The sequence below is a fragment of the Manis pentadactyla genome, chromosome 13 (genome assembly GCF_030020395.1).
Source record: "Manis pentadactyla isolate mManPen7 chromosome 13, mManPen7.hap1, whole genome shotgun sequence".
NCBI classification, from domain to species: domain Eukaryota; kingdom Metazoa; phylum Chordata; class Mammalia; order Pholidota; family Manidae; genus Manis; species Manis pentadactyla.
In genome coordinates, this window is record NC_080031.1 from 52,328,265 (window position 1) to 52,345,550 (window position 17,286).

At 38.1% G+C, this 17,286-nt stretch overlaps 1 protein-coding gene across 1 annotated transcript; it reads right to left on the minus strand.

Annotated features, from left to right (window-relative positions):
- Positions 1 to 9,445: 9,445 nt before the first annotated feature.
- LOC130680340 (olfactory receptor 2T8-like) lies at positions 9,446 to 10,432 on the minus strand. Its single transcript, XM_057490705.1, has one exon. It carries the CDS (start codon positions 10,382 to 10,384, stop codon positions 9,446 to 9,448), a length of 939 nt encoding a protein of 312 aa, XP_057346688.1. The 5' UTR covers positions 10,385 to 10,432.
- Between the last annotated feature and the right edge of the window lie 6,854 nt (positions 10,433 to 17,286).

Consider the following 17,286-nt stretch of genomic DNA (forward strand, 5'->3'; position numbering starts at 1 on the left):
TCACACCACCCAGGGGTTTTTGCTCAAATGTTAGTTCTTCCAGAGGAACCGAGAGACCTGGGGTGGTGCCTAAAGTCAGGCATTTGCTGCCAATGAGCTGATGGTTTGCAACGAGAAGGTTGGTAAGTGTTCGGGAAGAGAAAGCAGAGGAAAGGAAGCTGACCGCCACGACATCCTGCGCCCTGTGGCTTCTGGGAGAGACAAATGGTCACATTTTGATGGAAAGCTGTGTCCCCTGGGAGCTGTTAAGGAAGGGTTTGAATGGCCCATGAGGAGGTACTGTACGCAGAGGGTGGCGGGGACGCTGGGGGTGGACAAGGTGCCCTCAGGGCCCCACGGAGAGCTCTGTGTCACGTGGACAGGGGGCGGCGTCTCGACCTTGGCTGAGCAAAGTGGGACTGAACGTTTGTTGAAGAAAAAAGAGAAACCTGCCTTTCTCGATCCTTTCCTTTTCAGAGCACATTTTATTCTTTATAGCCTGAGTGCTCACTGCCTACAAAGGGACCTGCCACGGCCTGTTGGCTACACTGGACAGAAGCTGAGGGACGGGCTGTCAGGGGGCCTCCCCGGCACCATCACCGAGATTCTTCTAGGTGTTTCCAGAGTCAGTGAGGTTACTTATCTCATAGACCACGTATCACAGAGAGGCAGGTAATAAAGGTGGACTCCCTTCACAGAAGTGATTCTGCTTAAATTCATTTTTGTTCGAATTCTGAGTTTTTGGATGGAAAAAAACCCACCAAATATGTAAGTGAGTATAGCAAGACATGAATTAATTTTTTACCATATTTATTATGGCAGATATACCTTATTGGGAATTTTAAGTGTCAGGTAAGATTTTAAGCATCTTGCGTTTATTAGCATCTGATAGTTATTGTTTAATTGAGTCATCAAAAAACTGTATGGGGCTCACAAAGATTAGACAACATTCCCAAGAATATACAGCTTAATCCGGGCTTCCAGTCCTGAAGTTCTGGTGTCAGAACTAACATTTTGAAGTAACACCACTTCTACCCCACACAATTCTATCTCACTGAACATCAGAGCATAATTTGGAAATACCTGTTAGGAGGAGGAGAAAGGATGCCTATTTCATGTGGGTATGTGGAATGTGAGGGTCATGGGCAGCATGTCAGTGCTACCTTTAAGACAACCCTTTACCATGTGTAAGCTTCATAAAGAAGACAACTAGGTTCAGGTCTGTATGAAGTTGCACAATAAATTTTTTTATGGTAAACTTGTGTCTGCTTTTCAAAACTGAGAACTAACATTGAACCCTTGTCTGGAGGTCATGATACTAATGAACAGGAAAATATGAACATGAAATGTCAATCAAAACACAGTCATAAATTAATGAACAGGGAGGGATTAAAGATGGCAGTGTGAAAGGAGCGACAGAGGCTTCCTCCTAAAACTGCTAAAACTGGATACAATTAGGAAATTTAATTGGTGCAACTAATCCTGAGAGAGCAACTGGAAAGAGGACGGCATCAGACTGCACACACCTGGAGAAAAGAGCAGACCTTACCAAACGGGGTAACATACCAGAGCTGTGGCTACGCGGGACCTGAGCCTCTCCTCCACCCCAGTTCATCGGCGGGAGGAAGAGAAACAGAGCAGGGAGAGAGTGGAAGGCTTGGGACTGCTGAATACCTAGCTCTGGAGACCTGCTCTGGGGGCACAAACCTACATTACACAATACTTTCATGAGACTCACATGACTACTGGGTTGGAAAGTTAATACAGGCAGAGTTCCTGGGAAGACTGGGATTACAGCCATTTGTGGAAAGCAGGGATCCATATCCAGCTGCTCTTGTACAAAAACATACCTGTGTGACCAGCCCACTGGCTCAGGCAGTGGAGACAGGCACAGGAGCCAGGAGGTGGGGAACAGCTCTTTCCTCCTTCCAGGCACCAGTACCGCCCCCCTGCCGCCCCGACATTGCTTTAGGGGCTGAGTAGCTCCAGAGTAGAGCTTCTGGACACTAGAGGGCACAATATACAAACATGAAACGCCAAAGGAAACTTGTTCAGAGTAAAATTATTAATACAACTCCAGAGAAAGATTTAAATGATATGGACCTTGTGAATCTTCCTGAAAGGGAGTTCAAAATAAAAATCATCAACATTTTAATGGAGGTATGGAAAGACATCCAAGAACTCAGGAATGAATTCAGGTCGGAGATCCAATCATTGAAGAGCACGATGGAGGGTATTAAAAGCAGGTTGGATACAGTGGAGGAGACAATAAATAAAATAGAAACTAGAGAAGAGAAATACAAAGAAGCTGAGGCATAGAGAGAAAAAAGGATCTCTAAAAATAAAAGAGTATAGAGAGAACTGTGTGACCAATTCAAGTGGAACAATATTCACATTATAGGGATACCAGAAGAAGAAGAGAGAGACAAAGGGATAGAAAGTGTCTTTGAGGAGGTAGTTGCTGAAAACTTCCCTAATCTGGTGAAGGACATAGTCTCTCAGGCCATGGAGATCCACAGATCTCCCAACACAAGGGACCCAAGGAAGACAACATGAAGACACATAGTAATTAAAATGGGAAAGATCAAGGATAAGGACAGACTGTTAAAAGCAGCCAGAGGCAGAAATAAGATCACATACAAAGGAAAGCCCATCAGGCTACCATCAGACTTCTCAGCGGAAATCTTACAGGCCAGAAGGGAGTGGCATGATGTATTTAATAGCATGAAGCAGAAAGGCCTGGAACCAAGATTACTTTATCTGGCAAGATTATCATTTAAATTTAAAGGAGGGATTAAACAATTTCCAGATAAGCAAAAGCTGAGAGAATTTACCTCCCACAAACCATCTCTGCAGTCTATTTTGGAGGGACTGCTATAGATGGAAGTGTTCCTAGGGTTGGATAGCTGTCACCAGAGGTAGTAATACCACAGTAGGGAGGGTGGAGCAGCTGACTGTGAGGCAAATGAAAAAGTAAATTGACTAACCCAAAGTCAATCAAGGAATAGACAAAAAGTACAGAATATGATACCTAATATATAAAGAAAGAAGGAGGAAGAAAAAGGAGGAGAAATAGAAAAGAACCTTTAGATTGTGTTTGTAACAGCATACTAAGTGAGCTAAGTTAGACTCTTAGGTAGTAAGGAAAGTAACCTGGAAACTTTGCTAATCATGAATCTAAAGCCAGAAATGTCAATAAGTACTTACCTATTGATAATTACCCCAAATGTAAATGGACTGAATGCACCAATCAAAAGACATAGAGTCACTGAATGGATAAGAAAACAAGACCCATATATATGCTGCTTACAGGAGACTCACCTCAAACCCAAAGACATGCACAGACTAAAAGTCAAGGGATGAAAAAAGATATTTCATGCAAACAATAGGGAGAATAAAGCAGGTGTTGCACTACTAGTATCACATGAAATAGACTTCAAAACAGAGAAAGTAACAAGAGATAAAGAAGGACATTACACAATGATAAAGGGCTCAGTCCAACAAGAGGATATAACCATTATAAATATATATGCACCAACACAGGAGCACCAGCATATGTGAAACAAATACTAACAGAAATAAAGGAGGAAATAGAATGCAATGCATTCATTTTAGGAGACTTCAACACGCCATTCACTACAAAGGACAGATACACCAGACAGAAAATAAGTAAAGACACAGAGGCACTGAACAACACACTAGAACAGATGGACCTAATAGACATCTATAGAACTCTACACCCGAAAGCAACAGGATACACATTCTTTTCAAGTGAACATGGAACATTCTCCAGAATAGACTACATACTAGCCACAAAAACAGCCTCAGTAAATTCAGAAAGATTGAAATTCTAATAAACCAACTTTATAGACCACAAAGGTATAAAACTAGAAACAAATTGTAGCAAGAAAGCAAAAAGGCTCACAAACACATGGAGTCTTAAAAACACTCTTCTAAATAGTCAATGGATCACTGACCAAATTAAAATGGAGATCCAGCAATATATGGAAATAAATGAGAACAACAACAAAAAGCCCCAACTTCTGTGGGACACAGCGAAAGCAATCTTAAGAGGAAAGTATAGAACAACTCAGGCATATTTAAAGAAGGAAGAACAAACCCAAATAAATAGTCTAACATCACAATTATCAAAATTGGAAAAAGAAGAACAAATGAGGCCTAAAGTCAGCAGAAGGAGGGACATAATAAAAATCACAGAAGAAATAAACAAAATTGAGGAGAATAAAACAATAGAAAAAATCAATGAAACTATGAGCTGGTTCTTTGAGAAAACCAACAAAATAGATAAGCCTGTAGCCAGACTTAATAAGAGAAAAAGAGAATCAACACACATCAACAGAATCAGAAACGCGAAAGGAAACATCATGACAGACCCAAAAGAAATACAAAGAATTATTAGAGACTACTATGAAAACCTATATGCTAAGAAGCTGGAAAACCTAGAAGAAATGGACAACTTTCTAGAAAAATACAATGTTCCAGGACTGACCAAGGAAGAAACACAAATTCTAAACAAACCAATTACCAGCAAAGAAATTGAAGCAGTAATCAAAAAACTACCCAAGAAAAAAACCCCGAGCCAGATGGATTTATCTAGTAATTTAATCAGACATACAGAGAAGATATAATACACATTCTCCTTAAAGTTTTCCAAAAAATAGAAGAGGAGGGAATACTCCAAACTCAGTCTATGAAGCCAACATCATCCTAATACCAAAACCAGGCAAAGACCCCACCAAAAAAGAAAATTAAAGACCAATATCCCAGATGAATGTAGATGCAAAAATACTCAATAAAATATTAGCAAACGGAATTCAAAAATATATCAAAAGGATATACCAAGTAGGATTCATCCCAGGGATGCAAGGATGGTATGACATTCGAAAATCCATCAACATCATCCACCACATCAACAAAAAGAAAGACAAAAACCACATGATCATCTGCATAGATGCTGAAAAAGCATTTGACAAAATTCAACATTCATTCATGATAAAATCTCTCAGTAGGGCAATTACCTCAACATAATAAAGGCCACATGTGATAAACCCACAGCCAACATCATAATGAACAGCGAGAAGCTGAAAGCTTTTCCTCTGAGATTGGGAACAGGACAGGGATGCCCACTCTCCCCACTGTTATTTAACATAGTACTGGAGGTCCTAGCCATGGCAATTAGACAAAATAAAGAAATACAAAGAATCCAGATTGGTAAAGAAGAAGTTAAACTGTCACTATTTGCAGATGACATGATATTGTACATAAAAAACCCTAAATACTCCACTCCAAAACTTCTAGAACTGATATTGGAATACAGCAAAGTTGTAGGATACAAAATTAACACACAGAAATCTGTGGCTTTCCTATACTCTAACAATGAACCAATAGAAAGAGAAATCAGGAAAACAATTCCATTCATAATTGCATCAAAAGGAATAAAATACCTAGGAATAAACCTAACCAAAGAAGTGAAAGACCTATACCCTGAAAACTACAAGACACTCTTAAGAGAAATCAAGGAGGACACTAAGAAATGGAAACTCATCCCATGCTCTTGGCTAGGAAGAATTAATATAGTCAAAATACCCACCCTGCCCAAAGAAATATACAGATTTGATGTGATCCCTATGAAATTACCAACAACATTCTTCAACGATCTGGAACATATAGTTCAAAAATTCATATGGAAACACCAAAGACCCCCAAATAGCCAAAGCAATCCTGAGAAAGAAGAATAAAGTGGGGGGGATCTCACTCACCAACTTCAATCTCTACTACAAATCCATAGTAATCAAGACAATTTGGTACTGGCACAAGAACAGAGACACAAACCAGTGGAACAGATTAGAGACTCCAGACATTAACCCAAACATATATTGTCAATTAATATTTGATACAGGAGCCATGGACATACAATGGGGAAATTAAACTCTCTTCAACAGATGGTGCTGGCAAAACTGGACAGCTACATGTAAGAGAATGAAACTGGATCACTGTTTAACCCCATACACACAAAAGTAAATTCAAAATGGAACAAAGACCTGAACGTAAGTCATGAAAACATAAAACTCTTAGAAAATAACATAGGCAAAAATCTCTTGGACATAAACATTAGTGACTTCTTCATGAATATATGTCCCTGAGCAATGAAAAAAAGGAAAAAAGAACAAGTGGGACTATATCGAGATGAAAAGCTTCTGTACAGCAAAGGACACCATCAATAGAACAAAAGGTACCCTACAGTATGGGAGAATATATTCATAAATGACAGATTCGATAAAGGATTGACATCCAAAATATATAAAGAGTTCATGCACCTCAACAAACAAAAAGCAAATAATCCAATTAAAAAATGGGCAGAGGAGCTGAATAGACAGTTGTCCATAGAAGAAATTCACATGGCCAAGAGACATGTGAAAAGATGCTCCACATCGCTAGTTATCAGAGAAATGCAAGTTAAAACCACAATGAGATATCACCTCACACCAGTAAGGATGGCTACCATCCAAAAGACAAACAACAACAAATGTTGGCGAGGTTGTGGAGAAAGGGGAACACTCCTACACTGCTGGTGGGAATGTAAATTAGTTCAACCATTGTGGAAAGCAGTATGGAGGTTCCTCAAAATGCTCAAAATAGACTTACCATTTGACCCAGGAATTTCACTTCTAGGAATTTAACCTAAGAATGCAGCATTCCGGTTTGAAAAAGACAGATGCACCCCTATGTTTATCACAGCACTATTAACAGTAGCCAAGAAATGGAAGCAACCTATATGTCCACCCATAGATGAATAGATAAAGAAGATGTCGTACATATACAGAATGGAATATTATTCAGCCATAAGAAGAAAACAAATCCTACAATTTGCAACAGCATGGATGGAGCTAGAGGGTATTATACTCAATGAAATAAGCCAAGTGAAGAAAGACAAATTCCAAATGATTTCACTCATCTGTGGAGTATAAGAACAAAGGAAAAACTGAAGGAACAAAACAGCAGCAGAATCACAGAACCCAAGAATGAAGTAACAGTTACCAAAGGGAAAGAGACTGGGTAGAATGGGAGGGTAGGGAGGAATAAGGGCAGGGAAGAAGAAAGGGGGTATTATTATTTGCATGTATAATGTGGGATGTGGGGGAAAGGGGAGGACTGTGCAACACAGAGAAGACAAGTAGTGATTCTACAACATCTTACTATGCTGATGGACAGTGTCTGTAATGGGGTTTGTGTGCGGGACTTCGGGTAGGGGAGAGCCTAGTAAACATAATGTTATTAATTTAATTATAGATTAATGATAACAAAATAATATGTATATATATAAATTAATGAACAAGTCCATTATATGTCAATTCTTTTTGTTATGTTTATTTTATGATGTTAAACTCTTTTTAAACCAATGGAACTTAAGACTCTCTCAATCCACTTAATGTATTTTAAAGAGACTTGGAAAAAGATGAATTTTCAAAATGTCACTTTCTTATCAAAGTATGTCAGCATTTGTGGCTATACACTGGGTTTAAAGTACTGTGAAATGGCAGGTACCCATCAGACCCTGTGAAACATTCTATTCAAGAAGCTTTCCTCTGATTCCTCCGGGTACCACTTCCAATATCCCCTAAGAAGCCACAGAACTGGATCCATCTCACACTCCCTGATCTTCTCTGTGTCTTTTATTTCATGAGATACAGGAAACAAACCCTGACATAAATCTACTCAAGAAAAGAAAAGGTTGTGAAAAGTAAGGTTCAGGTTCAAGCAAAAATGGCAAAGGTGAAGACATAAAAATGAATTCCTGGGAATGTTATTTCACACTATTTTTACTGAGGATTCTGCAGTGAGTTGCCATGTCTTAGATGCATACGTATATGCTTAGAAGAATATATATACATAAATATGTCTTATAACCATATATATGTACTTACAGAATGCATGTGCATGTGTGCATATATGTATGTATTTGTATAGAAATTTGGACACATATTTTTATATTTGCTTACTTTGCAAACTCAATAGCCTCCTTGAATGTCCCAAATTTCTTGGTTGAGTACTTTTGTAGTTAGATATTTAGATACCAGAATAAGATAAGAAATACACTTTGAACACCTGAAACCAGCATTTTGCAATGTATTTTTTATTCTTCATTTTCAGACAAAAAGTACCTACTAAAAAAAGAATCAGATCATCAGTGACACGATTCCACAAATGGAACTGGAGTACATTATTACAATTCATGAGTCAAACATAAAACAGAGATAAACATAGTTTCAAGCTATTCAAATTTAGTTTTTGTCAGTAAAACAACCAATTTTGATAGCTTTGGAAGCAATCACATGTCTTTTTCTCTTCAAAGACTAAAATAGATATTTCAAAAACTGTAAACAATACACAATTAGGAAATAAGACAACAAACTCCTTAGCATCATTAGTCATCAATGAAATGCAAATCAAAACCAAAATGAGTTACTGCATCCAGTAGAGTTCCTAAAATGAAAAAGGCTGAGAAAACCCACAATTTCTGCTCATTTGAAACTACTGGTCGTAGTGTGCTCTGCTGTATAGTGTAATATCAAGCAACCACTTTGAAAAGGGTTGCCAGAAAATTCATGATGTATCTACCAAAAGAAGTAAAAATATATGATCACAAATAGGAGGTCACGGAAATTTTAATCATAACAGTTCAAACCTGAAGATAGCCGAGGTATCCATTGACAAAACAGTGGATAAATAAAAGGTGATATATGAAAAGAATAAACTAAAATGTAGCACAAAAAAAGAACAAATTTCAGAAAACTGAAAGTGTGGAGTGATCATCAAAAAGGTATTAAGCTGATATACATATACATCCACACATATATATGTATGTGTGTATTTTAGTTACACTGATATGACAATTAAGAATATACCAAACTGGAGGTTAGACATTTAAATCACAGCAGTGGTTGTAGCTGGGGAGAATTTCCTGGAAAAGACGCCTGGGACATTTTTGCCATGGGGGAAGTTGTGTGTCTTGATACTGGGCCTGAGTTACAAACGCATGTATGGTGGAGAGTGATTGAAAGGCACACTTCACATGTGAACAATCTACTCTTTGTAAATTATACAGTAATTTAAAACAAATATCAACAAGTGATCTTCAAAAATAAATACTTAGTTGACTTTTTAAATAAATAGTTTTGCAAAAATTGGAGTAGAAACATTGTAGTTAGGATTTCTATATCACAGATTTATAAAACTCCACAATTTGGTTTGCTCATGACAGTTTAGTATGTGATCTGCAAATATGCAGTTTTGTTCACAATTCAGAAAAATAGAAAAATGTATGTGCATGTGTGCGTGTGTGTGTATATATATATGTATGTATGTATGTATGTATGTATGCTTTGCTCTAGAAAATCTCAGTCAGTTTGTTTAGTCTTACACTTTGGGGCAAAGAAGCATAATGTTAGTCATGACTCAAGGCTGTACACTGACCCACACACTTTCTCAGGGCTCCCTTCACCTCATTATTCCTTAGACTATAGATAATGGGATTCAGCATAGGGTTGAAGATAGTATAAAATGCTGCAACAACTTTATCAATGTTAGCTGACCCATAGGATTTGGGTCTCATATAGATAAATATGGCAGCTGCATAAAACAGTCCCACCACAGCCAAATGTGAGGAGCAGGTGGCAAAAGCCTTTCTGCGGGCTTCTGCAGAACGCATCTGGAGAACAGCAGCAAGGATGAGACTGTAGGAGGTCAGGATGAGGGAAAACGGGACCAGGAGCATTAACACACAGCAGGTGTACATGGCGTACTCAAAGACAGATGTGTGACCACAAACCAAATGCACCAGAGCGGGCGCCTCACAGAAGAAATGGTCAATCTCATGAGTCCTGCAAAATGGGAAGCTCAGGGTGGCAGCAGCCTGCACGAGCCCATCAGCTGCCCCCAGGAACCAGGACCCCCAGGTCATTCTCAGGCATAATCGCCAGCTCATGAGGATGGGGTATCTCAGGGGGTGGCAAATAGCCACATAGCAGTCATAGGACATGGTTGCTAAGAGGAAGCACTCTCCCCCTTCCAGAGTGATGAAGAACAATATCTGTACACCACAGCCAGTGGGGAAGATGGACTTTCTCCCTGTCACGTAGCCAGCAGCCACCTTGGGCACAATAGTGCAGACAAGCATCACGTCCATCAGGGAGAGCTGGCTCAGCAGGAAGTACATGGACGTGTGCAGCTGGGGGTCCCGGTGAATCAGCAGGATCATGAGGGCATTGCCCACGAGGGAGGTGAAGGCAACTGTAAGAGCCATCACAATGAGGAAGAGGTGGTCTCCTGAGTGGTTAAAGAGCCCCAGGAGGATGAAATCTGAGGTGGTGTTCCCCCTCGCCATGGTTTCACACAGGACTGACACTGCAAATGGAGAAGCAGATGAGTTCCAGGATACACAGCACTCTGTTTCATCTGTTTCACTTGTGTGCTTTCAAAACCTTCATCTGCCGTTTGCAAAAATCTATTAACTTCGGCATAAAATTAGCTTCAACTTTTTCTCATTTCCAAGGTTTCCATAACTACTCTTTGGCTTGAGTATTGAATAATTGGCATAATTTTAACAAGTTGCCAAAGAAGTGCAAATGCTTTGTTAAGTGTGGTTTTGCTCTATGTTACACTACATAAATGGACTACAGCCATATTATTCACCTATTTTCAGGTATGATTATGTTTGGCTTATATATGTTTGGACAATATCCAGAAGCTGAGCTAAATCATTGTTTTTAGTTATACATATCTGTGTACATGCTATTGAGCTTTACACATATATAACATATCAAAATTCATTGAAGCCTTCCAAAAATCAGTTAATTTTTCCTGTTATTGATTGGATTAATCAATATTCCTGGATTAGGAAGGCAATTTTACATTCCAAACAAGAGGACTTATATTCTGAAGCCTATAAGCTGGAAGGATTGAGTCTATAGGTGGAAAAATAGCTAAAGTACAAATTGTTAGTGTCTTTGGTCTGATTTTACTGAGTTATACAATGAAAACAACAGTGACCTTGGAAACATTTTCCCCCATTGTAAGACTAGAATATTAAATCACACTTTCATTGACTGTAAAAGGTATTTTGCTGTAATGAGGCTCTTTCCCCTCAAAGTCACAAAGACACAACCTTTCCTGGATAAAGAGGATAAAATAAAACTCCATGGATCTTCACCCAAGCAGACATAAATTAATTTCTTCTTCATTTCCAAGGGAATGTAAATCTTTATGGACAGTGATCTGCTGGTGCTGAAACTGTTCTAACCTGGGGGATAAATGCAACTATAACTCCAGAGACAAGGATGATTTGACCTCAAGCTCTGGTTTAATTCAACGAGGTTTCACAGCAGAATGGGTCCCACTGTTCCAAGGGCTTTTCTCCTCCCACCCCGACTTTACATGTCCAATTTGTAAAGCCAGGTAAACTGGAAAAATCAGTGCAAAACCTCCCTCAATCCCTGACTCCATTGATTCCACATCACCATTGTACCGGCAGCCTTCTGCTTGAGGGTTTTAGTTGGTTGGTTTAGTTAGATATCTTAGATACACACTTCCCCCTTGCCTAGTGGACCCTGCATTTACCAAAATTCTGTGATCTACACACCATCATATCTCCAATGCGTTCATCACACTCACAGTAACTATATTAAATAACTAATTATTACCTTCAATATTCCTTCCCTTAAGGACCTCAAAACCCTCATTTCTTTTACTTGTGACTTCAGTTTTTCCTGTATGTTGACATTCCCTGTTGTTGGCAATTGATAGAATATTTAATTTGTTTAGAGATCAATGCGTAATTTAGTAACTGTGTAATGTTGGGGAAATTTCTTAAATTTTGGTACATCTTACCCGTTTTTAAGAGTTTGGTCAATTAAGTGAATTATTTCATATATTGTGCAATCTTGAGAAATCTTTTCCATCTCCTTAAGCTGAAAATCTGAACCAATGAAACAGCAATGCCCTGGGGACAGCAGCACAGCATGGAGAATACAGTCAATAATGCTGCAACATCTCTCTTTGTTCACAGATAGTAACAGCACTAGAGAAGGTGAGGATTTAATAACATGGGTAACTGTTGAGCCACTGTGTTGTATATTTAAAATCAATATGAGATTATATATCAGTGATGCTGCAATAAAAATAAAATTTAAAGAACAATAATGCCACCTTCTGCTCTCCCCTCAGCCCTTAGCAGTCTGCTTCCTGGCTCTGTTAATTTGTCTACTCTAGAATCCCCAAATAAATGTAACCACAGTTTTTATCCTTTTGTAAGCAACTTAATTTACTCAATATTACATCTTCAACATTTATCCATGCCCTAACATGCTCAGAATTTCCTTCTTATTTAAGTCTGATTAATAGTTCTTTGTATGTACATACCACATTTTGTTTATTAATTAGTTCATCCATCCATGGACATTTGGGTTGCTTCCAATTCCTTTAGCATTATATTAAGTAGTAATTTAATAGGATTCTAATGTCAGATTATACATTTTTTGTTTTTACAGGGTAAAAAATACTTTGGCAAAAATATAGTTATTTGAGCTAACTCCTGCTAAATCATGCAAAATAGATTTAGATGTTTTTGAGAATATCCACAACTTACATGAGTATTAGTTTACAAAGTATATTTTCTTATTATGAAGTTTCTACTATTGGTCAAGTATTTTGTTAAATTTGCTGTAATTAGCAATTAAATTCTCAATGGAGATCGGTGTTACATCTATGAATTTTATTTTTATTTAAAATAAATGTATAAAAACAACCAGAGACCATGGATTCTAATTGTCTAGTCAGCATACTATAGCGTTTATATTTTTTAATGCAATGATCCTGTAAGAGTGCCTAGTTCAATTAAATGAGTGGTAGGCAATTATATTTGTCTAAAATATTATAACAAAATTCTTTTAGTAAAATTATTTTATATATTTTCATATTACATAAGTGAGATAATTAACCACTAATAACTTATGAAAAAGGACTCTAAGGGATAATTCTAACAAGTGTTATGGGTACAAAATGTGGTTGAAGTTAATAAAAAGAAATTAATTCATCTTGAAAATTAAATATCTACAATGACATTAAATGGAAGCATGAAATATCAACATTGACTTGTGTAGAAATAGGCAAATTTATAACACTGAAAAGTAAATATTTTCCTTCTCTTTCTTCAGTATAGCATCAGAAAGGTAGAGAATTTCTAATTATATTTTGTTCTGTTTCCATAGTCCTTTTGGTGCTTAAATTGTGATATCTTTGTTTATATCACAAATCCTTCTCTTTTTCAATGTTAGTAGAAGGGACAAATATATTTTACACTTTTCATCATAATAACAGAAAATTTAGAACTCTACTTATGATTTTCTTTTCTGTAAATTTCTGATCTCTATTGCCCCACCTTAATATTAAAACTGTACATCTTTTTCTTTTACCCAGGATACTGAGATGACTAATCAACCTGTAGTGTAAAAAATAAATTAGTAGCAGCCAAAATATTTACTTGATTGTACTGACAGTTTATTACAAGAGTTTTAACTTCATGACTGAATTGGCTAACATATGATTCATCTTCAGGATGAATAAGAGGTGGGATTTTATTTGTAAAATTATATAGAGGCAGTGGTAAAATTGTGGATTATCTGGAGCCCAAAATCCACAAGCAAATTATATGTTGAGTTTAGCATGACCTACTCACATAGGATGAAAATGATGACCCCCAACAAGTTGCCCTGGCATCCCTCTGAGCAGCATTGTCCTAAAACACCACTGTGGATGGAGGAAGGATCTTCTAGTCTGTCTGCATCAGATTTGCTTATATCAGTGTCTGGAGTGCACTCTTAAGGGGTGTGGCCTTTGACGTCTTTTGCTAAAAATACCACCATATTTCTATGCCTGAGCTGTGTAAGTATGCCACTGTGGATGCCCAAGACGTTTAAAAAGAACCCCAGAGCTTCAATATACATCCACACCTCCTTTCAGAAAACTGTGATTGACTAAAATGAAAGAGACTCATTTATGAGCAAAAGTGAAATGTAAATACATGTCCTTGAAAATGTATGATGAGTTAAAAATACAATAAGGAGTAATTAATGTGATTCTGCTAGTACTTGTCTCAACTCTGATAAGTGGGGAACATTACCAAGTATGTTATTGAGAGCCCAATATCACCATCGTGATTAAAATGATTAGCCCATGGTAGAAGTCACCTATCTTTTATGTCCTGAGGTTAATTTGGCAGTATCACAGCTCTGCTATAAATAACAACTTGTTTTGCATTTCTCTGATGATCAGCGATGTGGAGCATCTTTTCTTGGAGCTGTTGACCATCTCTATTTCTTCTTGAGAAAAATGTCTAATGAAGTCCTCTGCCCATTTTTTAATCAGATCATTATTTTTTTTTGCTTTTGAGTTGCATGAGTTCTTTATATATTTTGTATATTAGTCCCTTATCAGATATATCATTTGCAAAAATCTGCTCCTATTCAGCTGATTGCCTTTTCATTTTGTTGGTGGTTACCTGTGCTATGAAGAAGTATTTTAGTTTGATGAAAATCAAATCCACAATGAGATATTACCTCACACCAATCAAAGTGGCAATTACCAAAAAGACAAGAAACAAGTATTTGGCAAGGATGTTGAGAAAAGGAAACACTTTTATGCTGTTGGTGAGAATGTAAATTTATGCAGCCATTATGGAAAACAGTGTGGTGGTTTCTCAATCAACTAAAAATGGGAACCACATATTACCCAGTAATTCCACTTCTGCGAATTTACACCCAATAAAGCATAATCACTAATCTTAAAAAAAAACCACTCCTATGTTTATTCCATTAGTTACAAAAGTTAAGATATAGAACAACCTAAGTGTGCATTGATGATGATTGAATAAAGATATGACACATATGTACAATGGACTATTACTCAGTCATAAAAATAATGATATATTGACATTTGTGGTGACATGGATAGAAGAAGGTATAAGGCTAAATGACTTATGGAATTTCACTTATCTGTGGAATCTGAAAAACAAAACAAATGAACAAAGAAAGAAAATAGAAATAAACTCATAAATTGAGAACAGACTTATAGTTGCCTAGGGGAGAGGAGTAAATAAAGGGAAAACCAGGTGAAGGGGATAAAGAGATACAAACTTTCAATTATAAAATTAATTAATCATGAGGATGAATGTCCAACACAGGGAATTTAGTCAATACTACCATAAGACATTTGTATGATGGCAGATGGGAACTATACTTATAAAAATAAGTATTAATTTGTGTTCATGTAATAGACTTTTAGTTTACATCTTATATGTTTGTACACAAGTACTAAAATCTGCTATAATAACAACAACATTCACAGCAGATTGTATTCACTGTACCAAGCTCTTGTAGTTTTGTTCTATCTGGAATGCTTTTCATGATTTCATTATTGACTGTCCTTAATATTTTCAGTTTATAAGCAAAGTTTCCAACTTGGCTGCATCTTTTGCCAATTTTGTGACCTTGGTCTTGACTATGAGTATATGTTAATACCAGATTCCACTAATGAAAATTAAAACAACACATCTTCTTCAAAGAATAATTTATGGGAAAATATGCCTCTGTACAACTGTCAAATACTATAATTGCTTAATCCCATTGAAGTGTGATTTTCAGTTTCTTTGTTTAAAGGTAAGTCAATCAACATTTTCTCCTTTGTGGCATTTAATGTAAAATGGTGAATCTTACTCCCATTTAGAATGTGATTGATCATGAGTTCAGTCAACATTAAAAGTCAAGTTATATATGTTTTTATTTAATACCCCAGGACCTCGCTAAGTACAAGTGGTACATTGTTTGCAAGTAGACTTTAGGTTTCAAGTAAGATCTTCAGCCAGACTGTAGTCATCATTTTCTATAAAGTCTTCATCTTTCCTTCTTCTGAATACTTTCATGGCTGTGGTCCCAGGTTCATCAAAATGAGGTTCTAGTAACACAGGTTGGCCATTGTCAGAAGGGGGAGAATGGACTTGGCCCAAAGCGGGAAAAGCCCTATGTGAGATGCAGGGGGCATGACAGCGATGGCCAGACATTCTCTGTGTTGTAGGATGATGCAAATGACAGTACAGTGAACCTGGGTGGGTGAGTTGAAATTAATTAAATTCTGTTTATAAATATGGGGGTAATATTGGCAAACCAATGATAAATTTACAACACCATCCTGGCAAGAAAAGAAGATTTGCCCACCCGTTCATCAGACTTCACACAGACAGGCTCTGTCTAAAGGGCATCTAACAGGTTATCTGACTCAACCAGAAGCCACAGACTATCAGGCAGGAAGCAAGGGAAAAAATAATCTGCTGTTGCCCTCCCCCGAACCCCCTAATTAACACACTTGGTGTCTCTTGGGAAATAGACGGAAGCAGAGATCAGCACTCAAGTTCATTGGGGAATGCTCTCAGGGTCAAACCCAGGGTGTGAATGCGTCAGCCCTGGGCGCAGGGAGAAGCTGAGCTGTGATGAGTCACAGCAAAGCTCTCAGCCCCCCTAGGAGGGGCTCTGAGGCAGCTCCTCCAGGTCGGCCTGCAGGAGGGCAGACGCTGCCCCTCTGTGTCCTCACTGAGCCTCGATAGGATGTGGCCTGTCCCCAGCAGGGGAGCATGACCTGGGGCTTAGCGCTTTTCCTCACCAAGAGCAATGCCTGTGAGGGACTCAGCTGAGAGGAGTCAGACACTGCCATTCCGAGCAGCCGGGGGAGCAAGTCCTGCTGTCCTGAAGGGATTATGTGAATGCAGGATCCCAGATTGATGTCCTGGACCCTTCATGAGCTACACTCTCTCCAAAATCAGAGTGACTGGGGTCCTTCAATGCTGCTTGTGCAGGTTGGCCATCTGCATTTGAGCAGATGGATCATGTGTTGGGACGCATAGAAGACATCTAGTAACAAATACTAGTTCAATATATATGTGATTCCCTGGAAAATTTACTGACAACAGGAGGGGACAAGGTGGTTTGAAATTTTCCCACAGGGAACATACTGAAATGAGGAGCTCAGACTTCTGTTCGCAGCTCTCACTTTTAGCGTCCTGAGCGCACAGGCCCTCCACTGTATCAGAGCGCCCCCTGGCGTCAGCTCTGGGGCTGAGGCCAACAGATTTCAAAAGATCTAAGGTTTTGCTTTCCCTCATATGCCCTTGCTCTGTGCCACAGACTAAATTGTGGCCCCACTCCTTAAAATTCCTATGTGGATGACCTAATCCCCAGTGGA

Bases quoted from the DNA above. Each gene is read 5' to 3' on its own strand.
- LOC130680340 (XM_057490705.1), bottom strand. From the start codon at position 10,384: ATGGCGAGGGGGAACACCACCTCAGATTTCATCCTCCTGGGGCTCTTT.